At 38.9% G+C, this 18318-nt stretch overlaps 2 protein-coding genes across 7 annotated transcripts in view; one reads left to right on the top strand and one right to left on the bottom strand.

Annotated features, from left to right (window-relative positions):
* The window catches only part of dlg2 (discs, large homolog 2 (Drosophila)), a 147608-nt gene extending 137376 nt beyond the window's left edge, over positions 1–10232 (bottom strand). For 5 of the 6 annotated variants that reach the window (XM_063014498.1, XM_063014487.1, XM_063014488.1 and 2 more), the window contains exons 1-2: positions 10105–10232; positions 161–318 (exon numbers count right to left, since the gene is read on the bottom strand). In XM_063014498.1, the coding sequence (XP_062870568.1) occupies positions 161–318; positions 10105–10144 (198 nt within the window). In that variant the 5' untranslated portion in view covers positions 10145–10232. Of the gene's footprint in view, positions 1–160; positions 319–5983; positions 6072–10104 lie in introns of those variants that run through there. The other variant, XM_063014490.1, reaches the window with a different exon arrangement.
* Positions 10233–14609: 4377 nt separating this feature from the next.
* tmem126a (transmembrane protein 126A) lies at positions 14610–18318 on the top strand. Its single transcript, XM_063014069.1, has 5 exons — positions 14610–14723; positions 16192–16294; positions 16523–16716; positions 17389–17503; positions 18011–18318. Exons 2-5 carry the CDS (start codon positions 16197–16199, stop codon positions 18207–18209), a joined length of 606 nt encoding a protein of 201 aa, XP_062870139.1. The 5' UTR covers positions 14610–14723; positions 16192–16196; the 3' UTR covers positions 18210–18318.

The following is an 18318-nucleotide window of genomic DNA, read 5'->3' as shown; positions in this document are numbered from 1 at the left end:
AAAGAGAAAAACACATTTACAAAATTACTTTTAAATACTGTAAATACAGTAACTTTAATTTATTCTAAATATAGTATAAGAGGTCACTGAAAATTGATATTATAAGTGTAGGTGTGTAGGTGTGTGTCACTGCCCTGGTGTGTATCTGTGCGTGTCTAACCTCTAGATGTAGGCAAGCAGGTAGTGGGTGTGTGTTCGGGGAGCCGGGGCAGATCATTGAGGTTTCAAACTGTTCTGCCATGTGCCTGACCTCCTCCAGCTTCTGCTGACAGCTTTTCTGACAGTTTAACAGGGTGACCTCATAAAACTCCTGGATATCTGAAAGAAAGATAAAAAACACACAGACATTAATTCTCAATTCAGTTTTTATATCTAATACGTTTTTTGTTCTTTGAGTGGAATATAGAAAATACCACTTTTAGATACCATTAGATTGCTATTTGTTGAATGTCTGAAAAGAAACGAGAATGAACGAGACGCTGCGCTCTCTCTTCAGTTCTGACACTGCAATATGCAAAAATCAGGCATTGAAATAATCCTCTTAAGTACACATCAAATAAAATGTAGTCAGTTTATTAAATTGATGTGTTAGTGTTTGTGATATGAGAGCGATGGATGGATTAAAGCTGTAGGATGAAGACTGAACTACAGAAGAGCAGCAGATTGATTTGAGCATTTCTGAGAGATGTGTTATTAGAGATAACCGACACAAATTGTATTTGAAAGATACAGTTCTGCAAAAGCTTGGGTCATCCTGATCACATGACAGATTTAAAGATTAAAAAAAATTATAGTACCTGAACACGATTTTGAGCAATTGAGAGTAAAGGGCCTTGCTGAGGGACCCAACAGTGGCAACTTGGTGGTGGTGGAGCTTGAACCGGTAATCTTCTGATTACTAGTCCAGTACCTTAACCACTGAGCTATCACTGCCCTAACTCGGATTGCTGGATTCAGAGTCCAGAGTGCTAACCATTACATGTTCAAGCTCCACCACAGCCACTGTTGATTTCCAAAGCAAGACCCTTTACCCTCAATTGCTTGGATTATATCTGGTCCCTACCGTAGGTCATTTTATTGGATAAAAGTGTCCGCTAATGTCATAAATTCAAATATTACACATTGAGGAATTATACCCACGTATCTGTATGAGACACGGCAAACAGCCACCAATAGGATTCAGTTTTCAACAGTCCGTATATGTCATTAAATTACTCCATTAAATTTCTCATCGCATACATGAGAAGAACAACTGGCTACATTTACACCGGACACTGATCCAATATGTGTAGATAGATAAGAAATTTCCTGCAAAGCATCAATAAAGTATCTATCTATCTAGATGTAAGGCGGACAGAAAAGCCTATTTTAAATTGTGGACAGTGGAGAATGTTATTGCATTTACAACCCTTATATCCAGACAACTAGTAAAAATTAAATGGAAGGATAAATCCCCACTTACATTTAGCCAGTGGATTAGAGATCTTATGCATTTTCACTGGAAATACTGGGAAAAATCACATTCACAATTGTAATTCAGCAAAATGTTACACTACCTGCCAACCTGTCATGACATGAATAGAAAAATTTGGACTCTCGACATTTAATCTGATTAATTATACTTTTAGGTCTCTTAATTTCTTATATACACATACAATAGGATTAGGATTAAAAAATAAGATTAAAGATTTTTTTTTATTATTCATGTCAGGGCAGGTTGTCAAGTAGTGTAAAATTTTAATACAATAATACAAACATAAGTCCCACTTTAAGTAATGAATATTTACTTGCTTTCCAAGTTGCACAAATAGGTCACAAGAAACACTGTGAGAAAAATTACTCTTTAATAATTGTTATTCAGCAAAATGTTACACTATCTGGCAACCTGCCGTGAGAGTCCATATTTTCTATTCATATCAGGACAGGTTGCCAGGTAGTGTCAAATTATAATACAATAATACAAAACACAAAAATAAGCCCCTCAATTTTCTCATGAAGTATTGAATATTTACTTGCTGTGACATATTAGTTGCACAAAAAGGTCACAAGATTTGCAAGAATAAGAGAACAATTACAATTGACCATGTGACATGAAAACAGGGGAAATCTGGACCTGCTATTAGATGTACACGAGAACCTTATTTGTTTTGATTTGTGTAAAGCTACTCAGAGGTCGCCACCATATTGCAGCTGGCAGTGAACAAAGCACCCATTCTTCTTTAACAATATAAGCATCTCCGCAGAAAGGGGGGGGGGGGGGTGGTACTAGGGCTTTGGGGACTCGAGGAGTGCATGTTCATTTGCATTTAAATACAGACCAATGACATCCATCCACCGACTTTCTTCTACATTTGGCCAGCTGGTCTGTATCCTCAGAAGAAGAAGAACAAGTCCACCTATTTCAGCAGGGCACTCCCAAGAAACATCTGATCCAAGGCAGCATTCGCTTGGACATTCTTAGCATCCATCAGAAAACACATTTAGGAGCATTGCTGGTGTATTTGTGTGGTTTTTGGAACCACAAATCATCCCTGAAGAGATGCGCCATGCACCATGCTCAAAAGACTTAAAATAAGAGAGATAAAAAGTAGCTAGCAGTCACAAGAAGAGTTACAGAGGGCGTTCGGCCACCATCACTAAGTTGTGGTGTTATCAGCCTGACGTCCATACAAGCACAATTTGCAAGGTGTCATTGCCTCTGTGCAATTGTGACACTCTCAGCTCTTCTTGCCCATGGGGGTGGACAAGCAACAAGTGCATCCCTTTTACAGACAGCTAGCACAAATATTCTCATGGGCACAGCTTTAAATGCCACGCTGGGTTAAAGTAGGACCTCTTTTTTGGACCTAAAGTGCAGGTGTCTGTCTGGCCCATGCTGCCATCCTGCCAAGTGTCCTCTTTTTTGAAAACCAAAATATGGTCACTCTAGGTAACGACAGTCATTCAAAATCAAAGCCATTTTCCGATCATCAAAAGATGTGCTTTACATTAGAGCACAGAGCAAAAACGACACTTTTCAGCCAACACAGTAAAAAAGAAAACTCCAAAATGTATGCAAATCCCTCCTGAGAAACAGCTAGCAAACCATTCCAAGTAAAACCTAACAAGAAGATCAGTTACTGAACGGCATTCTACCATTTTCATTTCATTACAGCTGGAAAACACTGATCATTGATATCTGCACACTTACAGTGAGAGGGAAACTCCGCTGGTCACCATGGACGACTTGAGCGATGGAGCGATGTTGGATGTGTATGTGGGTCTTAATGCCTGATCTGGCAGCTTGTAAGCAGCCTGATTAATCCTCCCAGAGGCCTCTTGTTCTCTTCAAATCAGACAATGACCTAACACCCCCCCCCAAACACACATACATACACTCACTGTTCTTTAGTTCACGTACACCAACACAACTGCAAATGTTGGTACTTAATATGATTACGAAGCTGAAGCTCCCTCGTTCATCTTGATGAACTGGACGCTGTCCGGTCGTGTTTTATCTCTCACTCGCTTTCACTTCAGAAACCATGACCTTAAGCACCGTCTGCCGGGACACTCCCCGAACTCGTTAGCCGTGAGTGCTTACAAGAGCGCAGGATTACACGCTTGGCCGTGTGTGTGTGTGTGTACTGGAATAGCTTTGGGATGAAAGTGTGATTAAGTCAGTTGGCTGGAGCCTGACAGCACCGATTTAACCAGCCAGCATTAGTGATCATGATGACCAGCTGCAATAAAGCTCAAGAGTTGCCCTTATTTAAAGTGCTCTGGGTAAAGCAAAGACATTTTTCCATCGGTTACTTTACAGCCGTGCTTGAGGGTGAACCAAATAATTGCCAGTTTTCCCATTTGGTGTACTGGTGTATGTGTTACTGGTATTAACAAACTACTATGTGTGTACACTTGTTGATACCGCCAAGGTTTAAAAGACACACTGATCAGCCTGAAACTAATATTGGGTAGATACGCCTAATGTCTAATCAGGCATCAAGACGTCTGCATTTGTGTGGAATAACCAACAAATTCTCACTGAAAGCTCCACATGTATCTGTTTATAGCCATATTTTCCTCCCATTTCACTTTTAAACCTGCTTTATAGCTCAGGGTGCTGAGAAATTGTAAGAATCAGCTTTTCCGAGAGTGTCTAAACTGCTTATCATTAAAAAAGCTTAACATGGTTTAATGTATTAAAAGAATGACACAGGAACACTAAACTTCTCTTAATTATTCCCATTCATTTCACTGATGAAATTCCTCACTCGTTGTTTTAGTACAGTCAGTCACGTTAAGCTTTGTTTGTACAGCCTGAGGTGCTTTTATCATGTCATATCAAACAGTTCGTCTTATTGGAGGTACTTTGAAAAGGTCAGCGGCAAACTGCGCTGCACCCTTACCATAACTGCCTGGACTAGCAAGAACCAGAGAGTAAATCTGCTATAACTGATTGCATATGATATTGCTAAAGGATGTATAAACTGTGATGCTTGCCAATGTTTTCATTGGATAGAAATGCAGTGCAATGTAGTCGGTACAAGTGAGTGTTGAGTCATATTTAGATTCAAACATCACAGCAATATTGGAAACAATTAATCCCTGGCAATAAAGGCGATATTTACTTGCAGCACGTCTGTTGTACAGTCCGTGTGGAATGAGGTTCCGTGTATAAGATACAGACGGAGTGTACAGAGTGTAAGGTGTGACGGTGATTCAGAGATTCATGCAGCTTTCTTCTGTGAAGCTCAGAATGTTTTATTGATGTTCGGTGTCTAAAGCTCCACACTGATGTGCATGAAGAAACTACATGCAGTAACTGCAGAGCTGTGCGGGGATTAATCAGCCATCTGCTGCATTGTGTTCGGCTAATGTGTAGGTAATGCGTTTGGACTGCGGTACAGAGCGCTAGCCTTTCGTTTTCTGTGAGAATTGTGTGTGTATAAGGCTTTGACCATTATCTGCATCAAGCAAGCTATCGTAGAAGAGTGGTCATGGGTAAACTATCTCTATTTCAGCAGATCCATCTGGCAATGCAGTTCAAACCCTTTAAAACTGTTATGGGGATGCTCAGGTGGCAATTTATTGTCACGGATTTGGAAGAAGATAAACCAGCTTAAGGTCAGGTGTTGAACTACCATATATCTCAACTACCAATCTTGTAATTTAGCGACACAGACTCAACCGTTGGTCAAGCCTGGTATATTATTATTATTAATATTATTATTATTGACATAAATACAAAACAAATATACCTACTCATTAAAACTGGCAACTGCACAGTACGCAGTAATAGCAAAGTACAAACACTTTCTTGTTTCTCTATATTTATGAATTTACTGCAATTGAAATCCACTTACACTTACAGTACATGTTAAGAGCAGTAAGTGTGAATGGGGCCGCACATTCAGCTAGAATAAAGACTACATGTGTCACTGAATGAGAATTTATCTTCTGTGTTTCCAAGGCAACCACAATGTAGAAGTGAAAGGATTTACAGATGAACAGTCTTAGCATGATTCCTCTCTTTCTCACTGAGGCTGAAGTTCAGTTTTTCTGCTGTTATGTAACACGTGGGCGGGTGGGCTTAATCTCCATTCCTCTCCGAGAAGAGATTACCCCAGTTTCCTCTACAGCCCTTCATACACATACGCACAATTATGTACAGTACAATCATTTATTCAATCATTTTCACGGACGGCTTCAAGGTTGCGGTGGGATCAATGCCACCATGGTCCGATTATGGACTCACCTGCTGTGAAGATCAGCAGGAGGGCACGGTTACAGAATCATGCCCTTCTGCCTTGTCATTTATGGCCGGCAGAGGAAGCATAGAGGTGCAGATGATGGCGTGTTGGTTAACTTACATTAACTCCATTATTACTTCATTAGTTCCAAATGCTTGTAGCTTCACTAGATGTTGTTTGCATACTTCACATATTGACTTTTGTAATGAGGTCAGTTTCATCTTGTCTTCATCTTTCACAAAGTCCCTTACCTGCAATTTCTTAATGACGTCTCAGATAACAGGGCGCTCGGATGGTGCGGCAGTAAATTACACTAGCCTGCTACTGCTGGGATCCAGGGTTTAAACCCCAGCAGTGTTAACCAGTTGGGCGTCTGCATCGAAACATGACCGGCTATGTCTTGAAAGGATGCTGAAGCCTGTGATGGATTGGCGTCCTGCTATTTTGACCAATCTGACACACAGCCCATGGAATATGACGAGCAACGAGCTCATGGTCGATTGTGGCTTGATAATATACAACAAATGCTCCCTAAAGGTTTAAACCTTAATAAGAGATTTACACAAAGAGGAGCTGAAGTCCAGTACAGTCCAGTATTGTTTGGTTTTCTGATGTTCTCCTACACCTTCCAAAAATCGTAATTAACTTAGTAGAATCAGGAGTGGATAAAAATATTAGCGATTTTTATCGTCCAGCTCTTTAGGACTCTTGCTTTTTAAATAAAACAGGACATTAGAGTGACCTCTAGTGGTAAACATGCTGTAGTGCAGCGTTCTGTGCTTCAGTATATTAAAAAGAAATAAATATAAGAAGCAATGTATACAAATATAAAGTACTTCTCGTGTTAATTCATGAGTACATTTTGAATAATACTGAATGATACTTTGTGAATTGTTGACATTTTGTATTATTTCAAGAAAATCTGATTCAACAAGTTAAAGTTTCTAATCAAATTAATACAATTTACTTGTGAGTACTGAGCCAAACGATTGACCTAGGCATTTTATTTACAAAATCCCAAAAAGGCAGCAATAAACAAAAAAATCATGAATATAAATCATACACATGAATATATTTGCCTTTACATTCAAGATCTGAATCCCCAAGAAGGTTTGAACCCCCAGTGCTATCAGTCGGCCTGGTGTCTTCAAGCACACACAATTGGCTGTGTCTGGTGGAGGTGGGTGGTCAAGGTCCTACAACTGGAGTTTGTTACTGCAATGTGCCCAGTAACCGTATCTACCGCAACCCTGACCAGATCAAAGCGGTACTAAAATATATAATAAAATAATCATAATAATATATATAATCCCAGGCGAATTTTAAACCAAAGCACCTGTAATGTAGGTTGTTGAGTATTTATAATTTCTTTAATTTTAGCATATTCAGGATATTATTATCAAATCCACAAGATGTCAGCATTTCCAAGCAAGTTGTAGCTCATCACGTCTCACTGTCTTGTGGACCAAAAGCAGCTCGCAAGCTGGTGTGTCCAAACGTTATTCAGAAAAGTATCAGACTTCATACCAGTAAAGTGCATGCTGCAGTAAAGCCCAGCCCTCCATAGAGCTCTGAAAGAGCACACATTCCCCCAGATGCACTCCAAAACCAGAGCTGTATGATACAGAACAAAGGCATTTCTTATAGTGGGTTCTAGATTCCTGAAGAATACTGTATAATTTCTTTCTTGATTGAAAGGCACAAATTCCCACAGACACACTCCAAAACCAGAGCTGTATGATACAGAACAAAAGCATTTTTATAGTGGGTTCTAGATTCCTAAAGAATTTAATTTCTTTCTTGATTGAAAGGCACAATTTCCCACAGACACACTCCAAAACCACAGCTGTGTGACACAGAACAAAAGCATTTCTTATAGTGAGTTCTAGATTCCTGAAGAATATAATTTCTTTCTTGACTGAAAGAGACACACTTCAAAAACCAGAGCTGCACAACAAAAAATCACATGCTTTCCCTGTAATGGGTACTAGATTCCTGGTGAACAGAATTTCTTATTGATTAACAGAATCTCTCTCTCTCTCTCTCTCTCTCTCTCTCTTAATCTCTTTCTCTTTGTCTTTGTAACGCCCCACCCCTCTCTCTCCGCTCTCACTATCACTGTCAGGGAAAACTGTCCCATGAGAGAAATTATTGAATTACAGCTTAGCAGTGAAGTGAAGAATAAAACTGTTCCCTCGTGGGACGGTGGCTCTGCTGAAACTTGTGAACAGAACCACGGCTGCACTTTTAAAGCGAGCCACATCCAACCTTGTTCATCTGACAGTGACAAATGGAGCCCATTAAAGATCTCCCTGGAACAAATTGGCAGACTGAGGTCGGTTTTCCCGACTGGGCAGCAAATCAAAATTATTCAGATGAGCGGGCATAATAGTGGATACTAAGCAAATAAGTCGGCTCTAATGATGGACAGGACGGTAGTGATTTCTTTATTATAAAGCAAGAACTTTATACTGGTCAGGGTCGCTGTGAATCAGTTTCCCGGAGAAAACTTACCCTAGACAGGGCGCTAATCCATTTAGGGCTTCGGCCATCCCATCCTCATATACAGTACAGGGTTATGAATCATGAGTTTTGTACATTTCGGACTGGTTCTATTTGAAATCTAGTTTGCTGGAGCACAGCAGCTCCACTGGTCATAATGGGGCATCAGTCTGCACATCGTCACCAGCTTACACACTCTAATGCTGTATAAAATGATTAGGGTTATTTCAGGAAACACTTCTGACCTGTTACTGCTTAATGGTACTGTATTGATTACCAATAAGTAAAGCCTGACTGTCGGACAAAGCTTGAACATCCTCAACAATTGTATAGGTTCAAGGTTAAAGGTAAACCATATGGTCAAAAGTATATGGACACCTGAATGTGGCTCTGTATTTACATCCCATCCCAAAATCATGCAGTTTCATATGGAGTTGACTAAAAGTCTAAAAGTTGACTAAGTCTTGTAGACTTTCCCTTTCACTTCTGTCTCATTAAATTGTGGCAACCAGTTAGGAAATGTCCAACAGCTTGGGGAAGGTCCACAGTATGACCGTGCCCCTGTGCTTCCAATGAGGTCAATAAAGACATAGATTGCACACAGTGCCTGACCTCGACCTCAGTAAACACGTTTGGGATCAATTGGAACATCGACTGCGCACCAGGTATTCTCATACTACATCAGGGTCTGAGCTGACTGAAAAGGCACAAACCCACAGTCCAAGCACAAAGATAAGAGGGAATATAGGGAATGTCTGATGGGAATTTTACCCCTGTGGTTTTGGAATAGTCTGTCTAACAAGTTGATGATCAGATGTCCACATTCTTTAGCCATATAACAAAGCATATGCTTCATTCTGCAACCAGCATCACAATGCATTTAGAGTAAAGCAACCTGCACTCTGGCTTCAGAGAATCTAACTTAATCACGATGATTAAATCTATTTAGAGTTTCTGGATTGTATAGACTTGATGTATAAGGGATGTGCGTCAGTCACATGTAAGCTAAGACAGAGGACTGAATAGTAACAGCAGAATAGGCCCATATAAAGCACTGAAAGCCAATCAAAAATCCATTTGTCTCAGGCAGAAGAAGTAGAAGCATGCACTTCAAGCGCTCAACAAGGGCTTCAGAATGAGAACTTTCATTCATTGTCATCTTTACCACATTTTTATCCTGTGCTAGCAGTGGGTCCGATTTCCCTGGGCGCAATGCGGTAACAAACCCCGGACAGGACGCCAATCCATCACGGGCCCTCAGACAAAGCCAGTCATAACTGTATGTAGACACCCAATAGCACCTATGGGTAGTAGCGTGTTAGCATCATGTTCCACTATGCCACCCTCGAGCTTGGATGAGAAATCCTTACTGTAGAAGCACTTCTGTAACTCACTTTGGATAAGTGCACCTGTTATATGCTGTAAATGTAAATCACTCCACTGTTGAACTCAGTAAAACTTTCATAAGATCAGATTATATCCATGCCATGGCTGTATCTGGTTTTTGAGAGGTAGTAGGAAACCAAGGCACCGAGAGGAAACCCAGGAAGACACAGGGAGAACATGTTCTCACAACCAGTGACAGGAGAAGATGATTAAAATGAGTATCCCATGACACGATAACACCAAGTTTAAATCTCAGTGGTGCTCTCACCCAGACCAGACATCCAACAAACACAGCTGACTCTACGTATTTCATACTCTCTATAAGACTTGGCCACTGGTAGGTAGAAAGAAGCGGCCGGAGACTGCACGCATGTACGGGGGGACACATGATAGACTGCGGCTCTTCTTGACCAGTGCAGTAGTGGTGTCATTGCAACAGAGAATTGAAAACAACTAAAGGGAGAGAAATAAACATTTTACTCACCAATGAGTGCCTGAAAGAGACTGCTTCTGAAAATGCCCATCACTTGCTGAATGGCTGCTTTTAGTTGCTGCTCCTCTGGTTTCCTCAGTCTGGAGCAGTAGTCCTCCAGCAGCACTAAAGCTCGGGCCGTATCTGCCAGCATAGCCACAATGTGTTACAATCTGAATTCATCATTTTTTCACTGTGTATAGCAATTATTAATCAGTGGTACACGAATCAAGTATTAATAAGCTAACTTAGCAAGCGAATGAATACTTTATGTACTGTATTTGGTTAAGATGATGAATTAGAGTTTAAAAATAGACTTTATTTAACAAAACCAGATGTGCTTTCCTTTCTATATTTACATTTTCAGCATTTAGCAGCTCTTATCCAAATAAGCAACTGAGGCTTAACTGAGGCTTAATGGCTTTGCTCAAGGGCTCAACAGTGGCAACTTAGTGGCACCAGTGATAAAACCAGCAACTTTCTGATTAATAGTCCAGTGCCTTATCTAATCATCATAATTTTTATGTTTTATCACCGCTTCATTCTGATCAGGATCATGGCAGGTTCTGTCTCCCTCGACTCACTGCAGTAAGACACCCCAAACAGGACGCCAAACCCACCTCTTAGAGTTTCTGATCAAAATACAGACACTCGAGCGCAGGTCAGGCTATAACAGTAGGCAAAACATCTCATAATAATAAAATTTGGACATATTAGAATGAGTAAAATGACCAGAATCTCAAATAGTCTAAGTAATGGTAATATTAATGCACCACTAACATTTATTACCAAAATTACAGTTTAAATTACAGTAAAAATGTAGTAATAATAAATGAGTAAAGCTCTGTTATCCCATTAACAAATTAAAATAATCATTTAAAGTAAAAGCTGTTCAATCGGATTTTTTTGGGTTTATCATAGTTTTTGATCTACTATTTAATAATAACAGTAAGAAGTTGCCAGATAACCTACCAAAAAAGTTGCCACTCTGAAAATTCTAACAATTTTGGACATTGAGGACATTTTTCTACCTAATCCACACAAAACAAGCATTAAGTCATGCTGATAATTCTTCTGATAAAGCAGGGTATTGTAGGGCTTCTGTCTGGTGCCAGCATGACACAGCTTGGTACTTTTTGGTCAACTTGGCAAGAGTTAGTTTAGCTCAGGTAATTATTACAGTGTGAATTAAATTTACTCCCATACTGGGTGCGGCTTAGTTTCTAACGTCATTTGGCATGCCGGGAAAGCTCTGTGAAAATGTTCCTTTCTCTTGACATAAACAGTCGTGAAATCTGAAACATGAAGCTTCAGAAGCTTGGAGTCTACATTGAAGTCTATTTATAGCCTACTGAGAGCAGAGAGCAAGTGCACTATAGTCCGTAACTACACTTTAAGCTTCACTGCTACAGATTTATGGATCAAGACTAAAATGAGTAAGAAAAACCCATGCTGAGATAGAATGTAAACATTAGCATGCATGCACAGTGTGGTTTGTGTTGATCTCTTATGTAGTGGTGTCGATTAGCCTCTTATTATGCACTGCCAAAACAATTTTCTAAGGTGAATAAGAAGTAAAAGGAGGTAATGCAGGCTCGTTTTCGCTCACCTCTTTTTCTTAAAGGCATGCTCGCTTCTTTACATCCGTGTGGAACCGCCACACCAACGTTTCCCCTTCATTGGACAGAGGGCTTTGGGAGTCTTGGGCCAGTTGTAAAGTAGTGAGTTATCGGCCAGTCTATGAGCCGTGTCTGTGCAGCCACGTTAAATGGCATTTAGCTCAGCTTGCACATTTGAAATCCAATAGACCGAGATGGTCGTCGTCACAACGTCGCGTAAAACTGAACCCAGCCTACATCAGCAGGACTCCATGACTGTCGGCCTTGTGCATGATTGATTCATAAACCAATTTACAGCATTATCCACCTAGGAAGTATTCAGTGTGAAGCATTTTAAAAAGAGCAGTCCATCCAGTGTCCATTATTTCGTATTATGAAAGACATTATGGATTTGATACAGTCCCAGTTTATCACTTCATGTGACTTTAAGATCCTCAAGAATTAAGCAATTCCTGATTAGTTGAATGTATCCGTTAGAGGTCCGAGGGAAATCCGTTCAGCTGCAGCTGTCCATCCAGAAGGCAATTGATCACAAGTTGATTAGAAGCGATTTGAAGTGGAATCCAACCCCAGTTTTAGCAGACATTAAAGGCGCAGTGGTTTAAGTCAGTGGTGGGTGGAGGGATAAGTGCTTTACTGCTGCACTTCACTTTCACTTAGGCTTCCATTCCTGCTTTCACAGTAACAGATATACCTAACAAGAACTAAGTTCTGTACACAGTTCCTAAACTCACTCCTCAGATTCACTTCCCCTGAAGTAGAGATGTATGTAAACACTTTAATGGCTTGTTCCAGTCTGGTCAGCTTGATTTGCCAGCTTAATTGGTCAGCTTAATTTTGCCAAGTTGAAGCAACTTGATGTTAGCCTGAGTCTCCTAAACAGAATACTTAAAAAAGGAATTATTTTGACTGAAAGTTTCCAACCAAATCAATAAACAGTGCCCCACAGAAGCAATAAATACAATCATAATTCATCAATTAAGAAATGTACATTTTTAAATACTATCTTTAATTTTTAGACAAGGTTTAAAAGCAAATTTAAAAAGCTGCTATTAACCAGCCCCCCCTGGGGTTCTTTGAATGACCTTTTTTAGTTTTGTTTTATTTTGTATTTTGTTTGGTTCTATGTAGATACATTCAGGCTAAAACCAACAAAACTATCAAATGAATTCCTTAGTCAGTTTCTTTAGGATTATTTTTGAATGCTTATAAGTTATATTTAAGTGTCTAAAGGAGTTGCAGAAGCTGGCATGGCAGCAGAAATTCTACATGTAAGCTTTCAAGATAACAATCCTAAAATGTTACACATTAAACCCCTCACATTAAAGATTTTTCAAAAAGGTAAACCATTTATCTTCAATTAAGGTTCCTTCATGGTTCTGGGAAGCATTCTACAGGAGTTGTAGGGGTCAACATGGACATTTTAGGTTAAACTGCCACTACCACTTTTCCAAAGAGTTTTTTCGTGTCTTTCGGGTCTTTGCAGGTTTAAAAAGTTGTCAGTTCTAGAAAGCTTCCTCAAAGGTTTGTAGGATTATAAAATGAAGCTTCAGGCTTAAACTAACAAACCCATTAAACATTTATAAAAGGTTGTTTTAAATAGAAACCTTTTAGATGGTACACTATTTTAGGAATCTTTCCAAAAAAGTTGTAAGATTCCTCGTAGATACATTAAGGAGGATTTTTAATCTCAGTGATGCTCTGCTTGGATAAAGGCTCTAGGTAGTTTTCTAAAAGGACTGTAGGGTTTTACAATAATGTGTTTAGGGTTACACCAAGAAAACCTTTAAAAGGATTACTCAGTTTGTTGGATTATACAATGAAGGTTCAGTGTTAAACTATCAAACCCATCAGAACATTTATAAAAAGTTTCTTTAAATGTTAATTAGATGGTAAACGATCTTAATGTATCTATGTGTAAGATTCCACGTGATATATTAAAGAGGATTTTTTTCTCAGTGATGCTCTGTTTGGATAAAGGTTCTAGGTAGTTTTCCGAAAGGATTGCAGGGTTAGACTTACATCAAGAAACCCTTTAAAGGATTCCTCAGAGGTTTCCCCAGGGCTGCTCCAGATGCTTACTGGTTCTAACTAACTTTCAAAAGGGGTTGTAGGGTTAGTGCTAAATCTTAAGAGTGCCAGAGGGAGCCTTTTAAGAGTGTATAGTATGTCCTTAATTCTGACTCGCTGTAAAATCAATAAAAGATTCTGTTAAGGGATCAACAAAACAATCAGACCAGACATTGTACAAAAAAAGAAGTGTCAATGCACTTTCTCCACAAGCTCTGCAGATAATCCAAACTGGCATCCATTCATTCTGTACAGAAAGAGGAGTCTAACACCACTCACAGTTAAATCTGTATAATACAAGAGACATGATTCAGCTTCAAACAGCATTTAGATCCCACACTGACCGGCTTTATGTAAAATCATATCCAGAAGGTTGAATATTTGAAGCATCTGCTTGTGAAATGGATTCGGCTAATTTCCAGCAAACAGCAGCATGTCGGTGCGACGCCTGTCGGGAAACACCTGCAAGTTTAAACCTACAGACACTTCAAGTCATCTTACACCGTCAGAACACACGATTCCCTTCAAACGTCCAGTCATGCACCGAGAGTTTCATTCACATCCACGCACCCACTCGGCCTGTCCGTGTTTCCACGCATCCATCAGCTGTGTCAGGCTGTGGATTGTTGATCAGTCTCCACACAGCCAGTGCAGCACTGTCAGCAGCATCACCCACTTTGCCTTAGCAACCGGGGGCGTGGTCAACACGCTTTAACACTGATTGACACACGCAAGCGCCAATCATGTGGCAGAATTTTATTTCTTGGCATAAAAATCAACCAATCAGAAAATTCTCTTTCATTTTCAAAGTTCAGGTTGAAGGTTGAAGAAAACACGTGTTCAGAAATGGCTGCGCCCTACCAGGACTGAAAACAGGAGATCGGATGATCAAAGCAACAATAATAACAACAACAATAGCTGATTAATATAAGACATTAAAAGGTAAGTAATTATACTGTGAATTATAATCCACGATGCTTAATATAAACCATACTATGTTAGCTGGGAATGTGTATTCTCATCTATGTGACTTATATTTAAATAGGTGCAACTGTCCCATGCTGTAGGTCATTTATAATGGATCAAATGTATGAAAGATTAAATGTACCTTTTGTAAGAATGTGTACCACCTTAAACAACATGTTTAATTATTACAACCAAGGGCTTAGGACCCCCAATAGGTCCTCAGTATGACATTATAAATAAATACATGTGTATTTTATTGTCAACATCTGTACTCAAACTGGAGTTAATGTATAAGTTCTGAATCTTAGTGTAATTATGACTAAATAAATGTTGATTTTATTTTATTTGATTGTTATTTGATTATCAAAACAATGATTGTCACAAAAAAATTACTTAGTCTGTCTTTTTTACATAGCAACTCTATACATAGCAAAAATCATGATCAATAACCTTTTCACAAGGGTTTATTTTAGTTTGTCACAGTACCACATTTAAAACAAGGGCTTTATAACTCCCTGCAGGTTAGACAGAATGAAGGCTTGAAATTATGAGAAATTAATTTGTAAAGTAAAATCATTTATGAACATTAAAGTGTTAACTATTTACAGCTTTGGGTGGCACAGTGGCTCGGTGGGTAGCACTGTCGCCTCACAGCAAGGGTTTGATACCCAGGTGGGGCGGTCCGGGTTCTCTCTGTGTCTGTGTGGGTTTCCTCCGGGAGCTCTGGTTTTCTCCCACAGTCCAAAGACGTGCAAGTGAGGAGACACTAAATTGTCCATGACTGTGTTTCAAATTGAAAGACTTGAACTGATGAATTTTTGTGTTAATGAGTAATTACCTGTTCTGTCATGAATGTAACCAAAGAGTGTAAAACATAATGTTAAAAATTCTAATAAATAATAAAGTTACAGCTTTGAAATGGCACCTAAACCACCAACATTTTTTATCCAGGGAGGATTTGTGTTAAAAATGTTAAGGTACAAAAACAGTGCTTCAGTCACCAAAATGTACAAGCAAGTATGAACTATAAAAGAAGACACCTGAAATTAATTTTAGCACCTCCTTAAAACAGGCCAGTTGGTGGACTGGCTTCTCTAGAATCCACCTAGATATGTAAGAGTTAATAAGTGAATTGGTGAGTGTGCTTTAATTTGCAACAAACTGGTGCCCTGCCCTTGCCAGGATGAAGCTGCTGGTAAAAAAGAATTATTTTTTTGAGGCTTATTATTGGATTTTTATTGATTATAATTTTCTAAGTAAATGAATATTTTGAATTGTCTATTTGCATATGTGGCTGGGATAGTGACCCACATATTTGTGGACTTGTAATATAAAGGTGCGTAAATGATCACGTTAACTAAGATTTTATAGAATGTGATACATCATGCATTTATTTTACTGTTCATCACTTTCTTTTGATTAATTCAACTTGACAATGTTTTAGGAACAATGGCGCTTAAAGACACTGAGCAAGGGCAGCCAATAACCAGAAGCATGATCATAGAAATGCTGGCCAAAAAGTTTGAAAAGCTACCAGACATCGACAGGTATGAAGAATTTACATTTGGGCCATTTATACACTGTTATTCAAAGCGACTTACCTTGTGACCAAATACAATCCAAGAAATGAAGGGTGAAGTGGCTTAACTTGGGAGTGTAGGCTTAGCAGTGTTGGGGCATTACCCAGTTACCACTGTCTTGTAAAACCAATATGATATTAAAATTATTTAATTGTACTAATTGTCTTGATAACCTGAACAGTTCTGTCCCAACAGGAAAATATTTGCATATGGTCCTGTGTATTTGGGTGGCAATGCTGGACTGGCTGGTCTGATTGCCAATAGTTTATACCGACGTGCACTCCATGTTACACAGGGACGCTTCACCTCCAGCCTTCCTATGTCAGTTCTTCCCTTCCTGACAACAGTGGCCTTATACAACGCAACTGTGAGCAATCCTTTATTAGCAGGTGAGTGTAACATGCCATTACAACACAATAATAACCACATTAACACAGTTCTTGCTAATTTTCTGAACAATAATTTGGACACTTTTTTGCCCAGGATTGTACATTGTCTAATATCAGCAGTAATGGCAATATATTGTAAGGTCACATTTTGCAGTGTAGTCTGTATTCCATACAACCAAAGTTTAATATATTGATTACATCTAGATCAATAAACACAAATCCTTCTGTATGTGACTGTTGGCCACTTTGTCTTCTATGGTGAGATGAATTAAGACTGAAGCAACTCGCTTTATTAATGTGGTTTTTATAAGTACCCACATTTTTGTTGTTGCTGAGTGTGTTCACGTTTCACCAGATGTATTGCTCTTATTTTGTGCAAAGCACCATGGGCTTTAGGAATATCGTGAATTGAACTTTAATTGTTTATGAAATTAACTATCTATCTATCTAACATCATACTTATAGAACCAGTTTAAAACGTCTTTCTGACAAGGTGCATTATCAAAGCTCGAAAGCTGCATATGAAAATGAACACATGCAAAATGTCTATTAGTACCCATACATTCATTGTTAAGTTTAGCATTTTTCCATGTTCTTTCCACAAATGACCTTAACATCATCAAAGTGATGAGTTACTAGTAGTTTATTCTGCTAACAATCATGTCTTTGTAGGAGACCTGAACTGCCCAACCTGTGCCCTAATAAGAGGTGCTTTAGTGGGTGCAGTTGGTGGTGGCATATACCCCATTTTGTTGGCATTACCAGTTAATGCTGGGCTTGCAGCCAGGTAAGTTTATAATTTATTTATTAGATGCTTTTATCTAGAGAACTTCATAAGTGAATCAAAATCCAATTGTATGATTAAGCATGTGTAAGTCTTGCTCGTTTTAGTTCATACTCAAAGATTAAATGCTCAGTTCAGATTTATTTTAGGAGCCTTTAAGTTCCCATGGAAAAAGATCTTGAATGTAATTTTGTTTAACGAAGTAAATTACAGCACAATATATATTACACGTATTGTTCTCTGTAGTGCATTTAAAAGAAAGAGAACCATTTAGGACTTTCTGTGGATATTAAATGTCCAATAATGTAGCCTATCAAAACAATGGTGACAGTAAAAGCAGACAATTATATCTGTGCCACTTTAACCTGCAATGCGTAGGCTCAACAACGCTGGCCTGGATTTACATCCTTTCTTTAGGTCTTACACTGTTACAGTACTGACCATCAGACAACACAACATATTTGCAGTGAGAAATGTAATCAGTTTTATATTACTTACTAATTGTTTCAGGTACAACAGTGCACCAATGCCAGAGAAAGGAAACGTCTTGCGTTACTGGACGACCCTAAGCAAGCCCATTGTGAGGAAAATGTATGCTGTACTGTTATTACAGAGTCTGTTTGGTACTTATTTAGGCTCCAAGCACTATTCCATCTATTTAAAGATGCTTCAGTTACCAGATTCAGACAGAGAGGAGCTTCATGACTAATCCTTCCAAATAAAAAGTCTGAGAAGTAGACTGCTCTAAACAAAATTATCTGTATTGTAAGTGATTGCTTGTATTATAATAAACCAATAAAGCCAGACACTTTTTCCAA

The sequence above is a fragment of the Trichomycterus rosablanca genome, chromosome 18 (genome assembly GCF_030014385.1).
Source record: "Trichomycterus rosablanca isolate fTriRos1 chromosome 18, fTriRos1.hap1, whole genome shotgun sequence".
In the NCBI taxonomy this organism is placed as follows: domain Eukaryota; kingdom Metazoa; phylum Chordata; class Actinopteri; order Siluriformes; family Trichomycteridae; genus Trichomycterus; species Trichomycterus rosablanca.
The sequence above is the reverse complement of the archived record's forward strand: the minus strand, read 5'-3'. Positions and strand labels throughout refer to the sequence as shown.

Coding starts and splice junctions, on each gene's coding strand:
- tmem126a (XM_063014069.1), top strand. CDS start 16,197: ATGGCGCTTAAAGACACTGAGCAAGGGCAGCCAATAACCAGAAGCATG. Junction 16,295..16,522: donor AAGCTACCAGACATCGACAG/GTATGAAGAATT, acceptor CTGTCCCAACAG/GAAAATATTTGCATATGGTC. Junction 17,504..18,010: donor AATGCTGGGCTTGCAGCCAG/GTAAGTTTATAA, acceptor TAATTGTTTCAG/GTACAACAGTGCACCAATGC.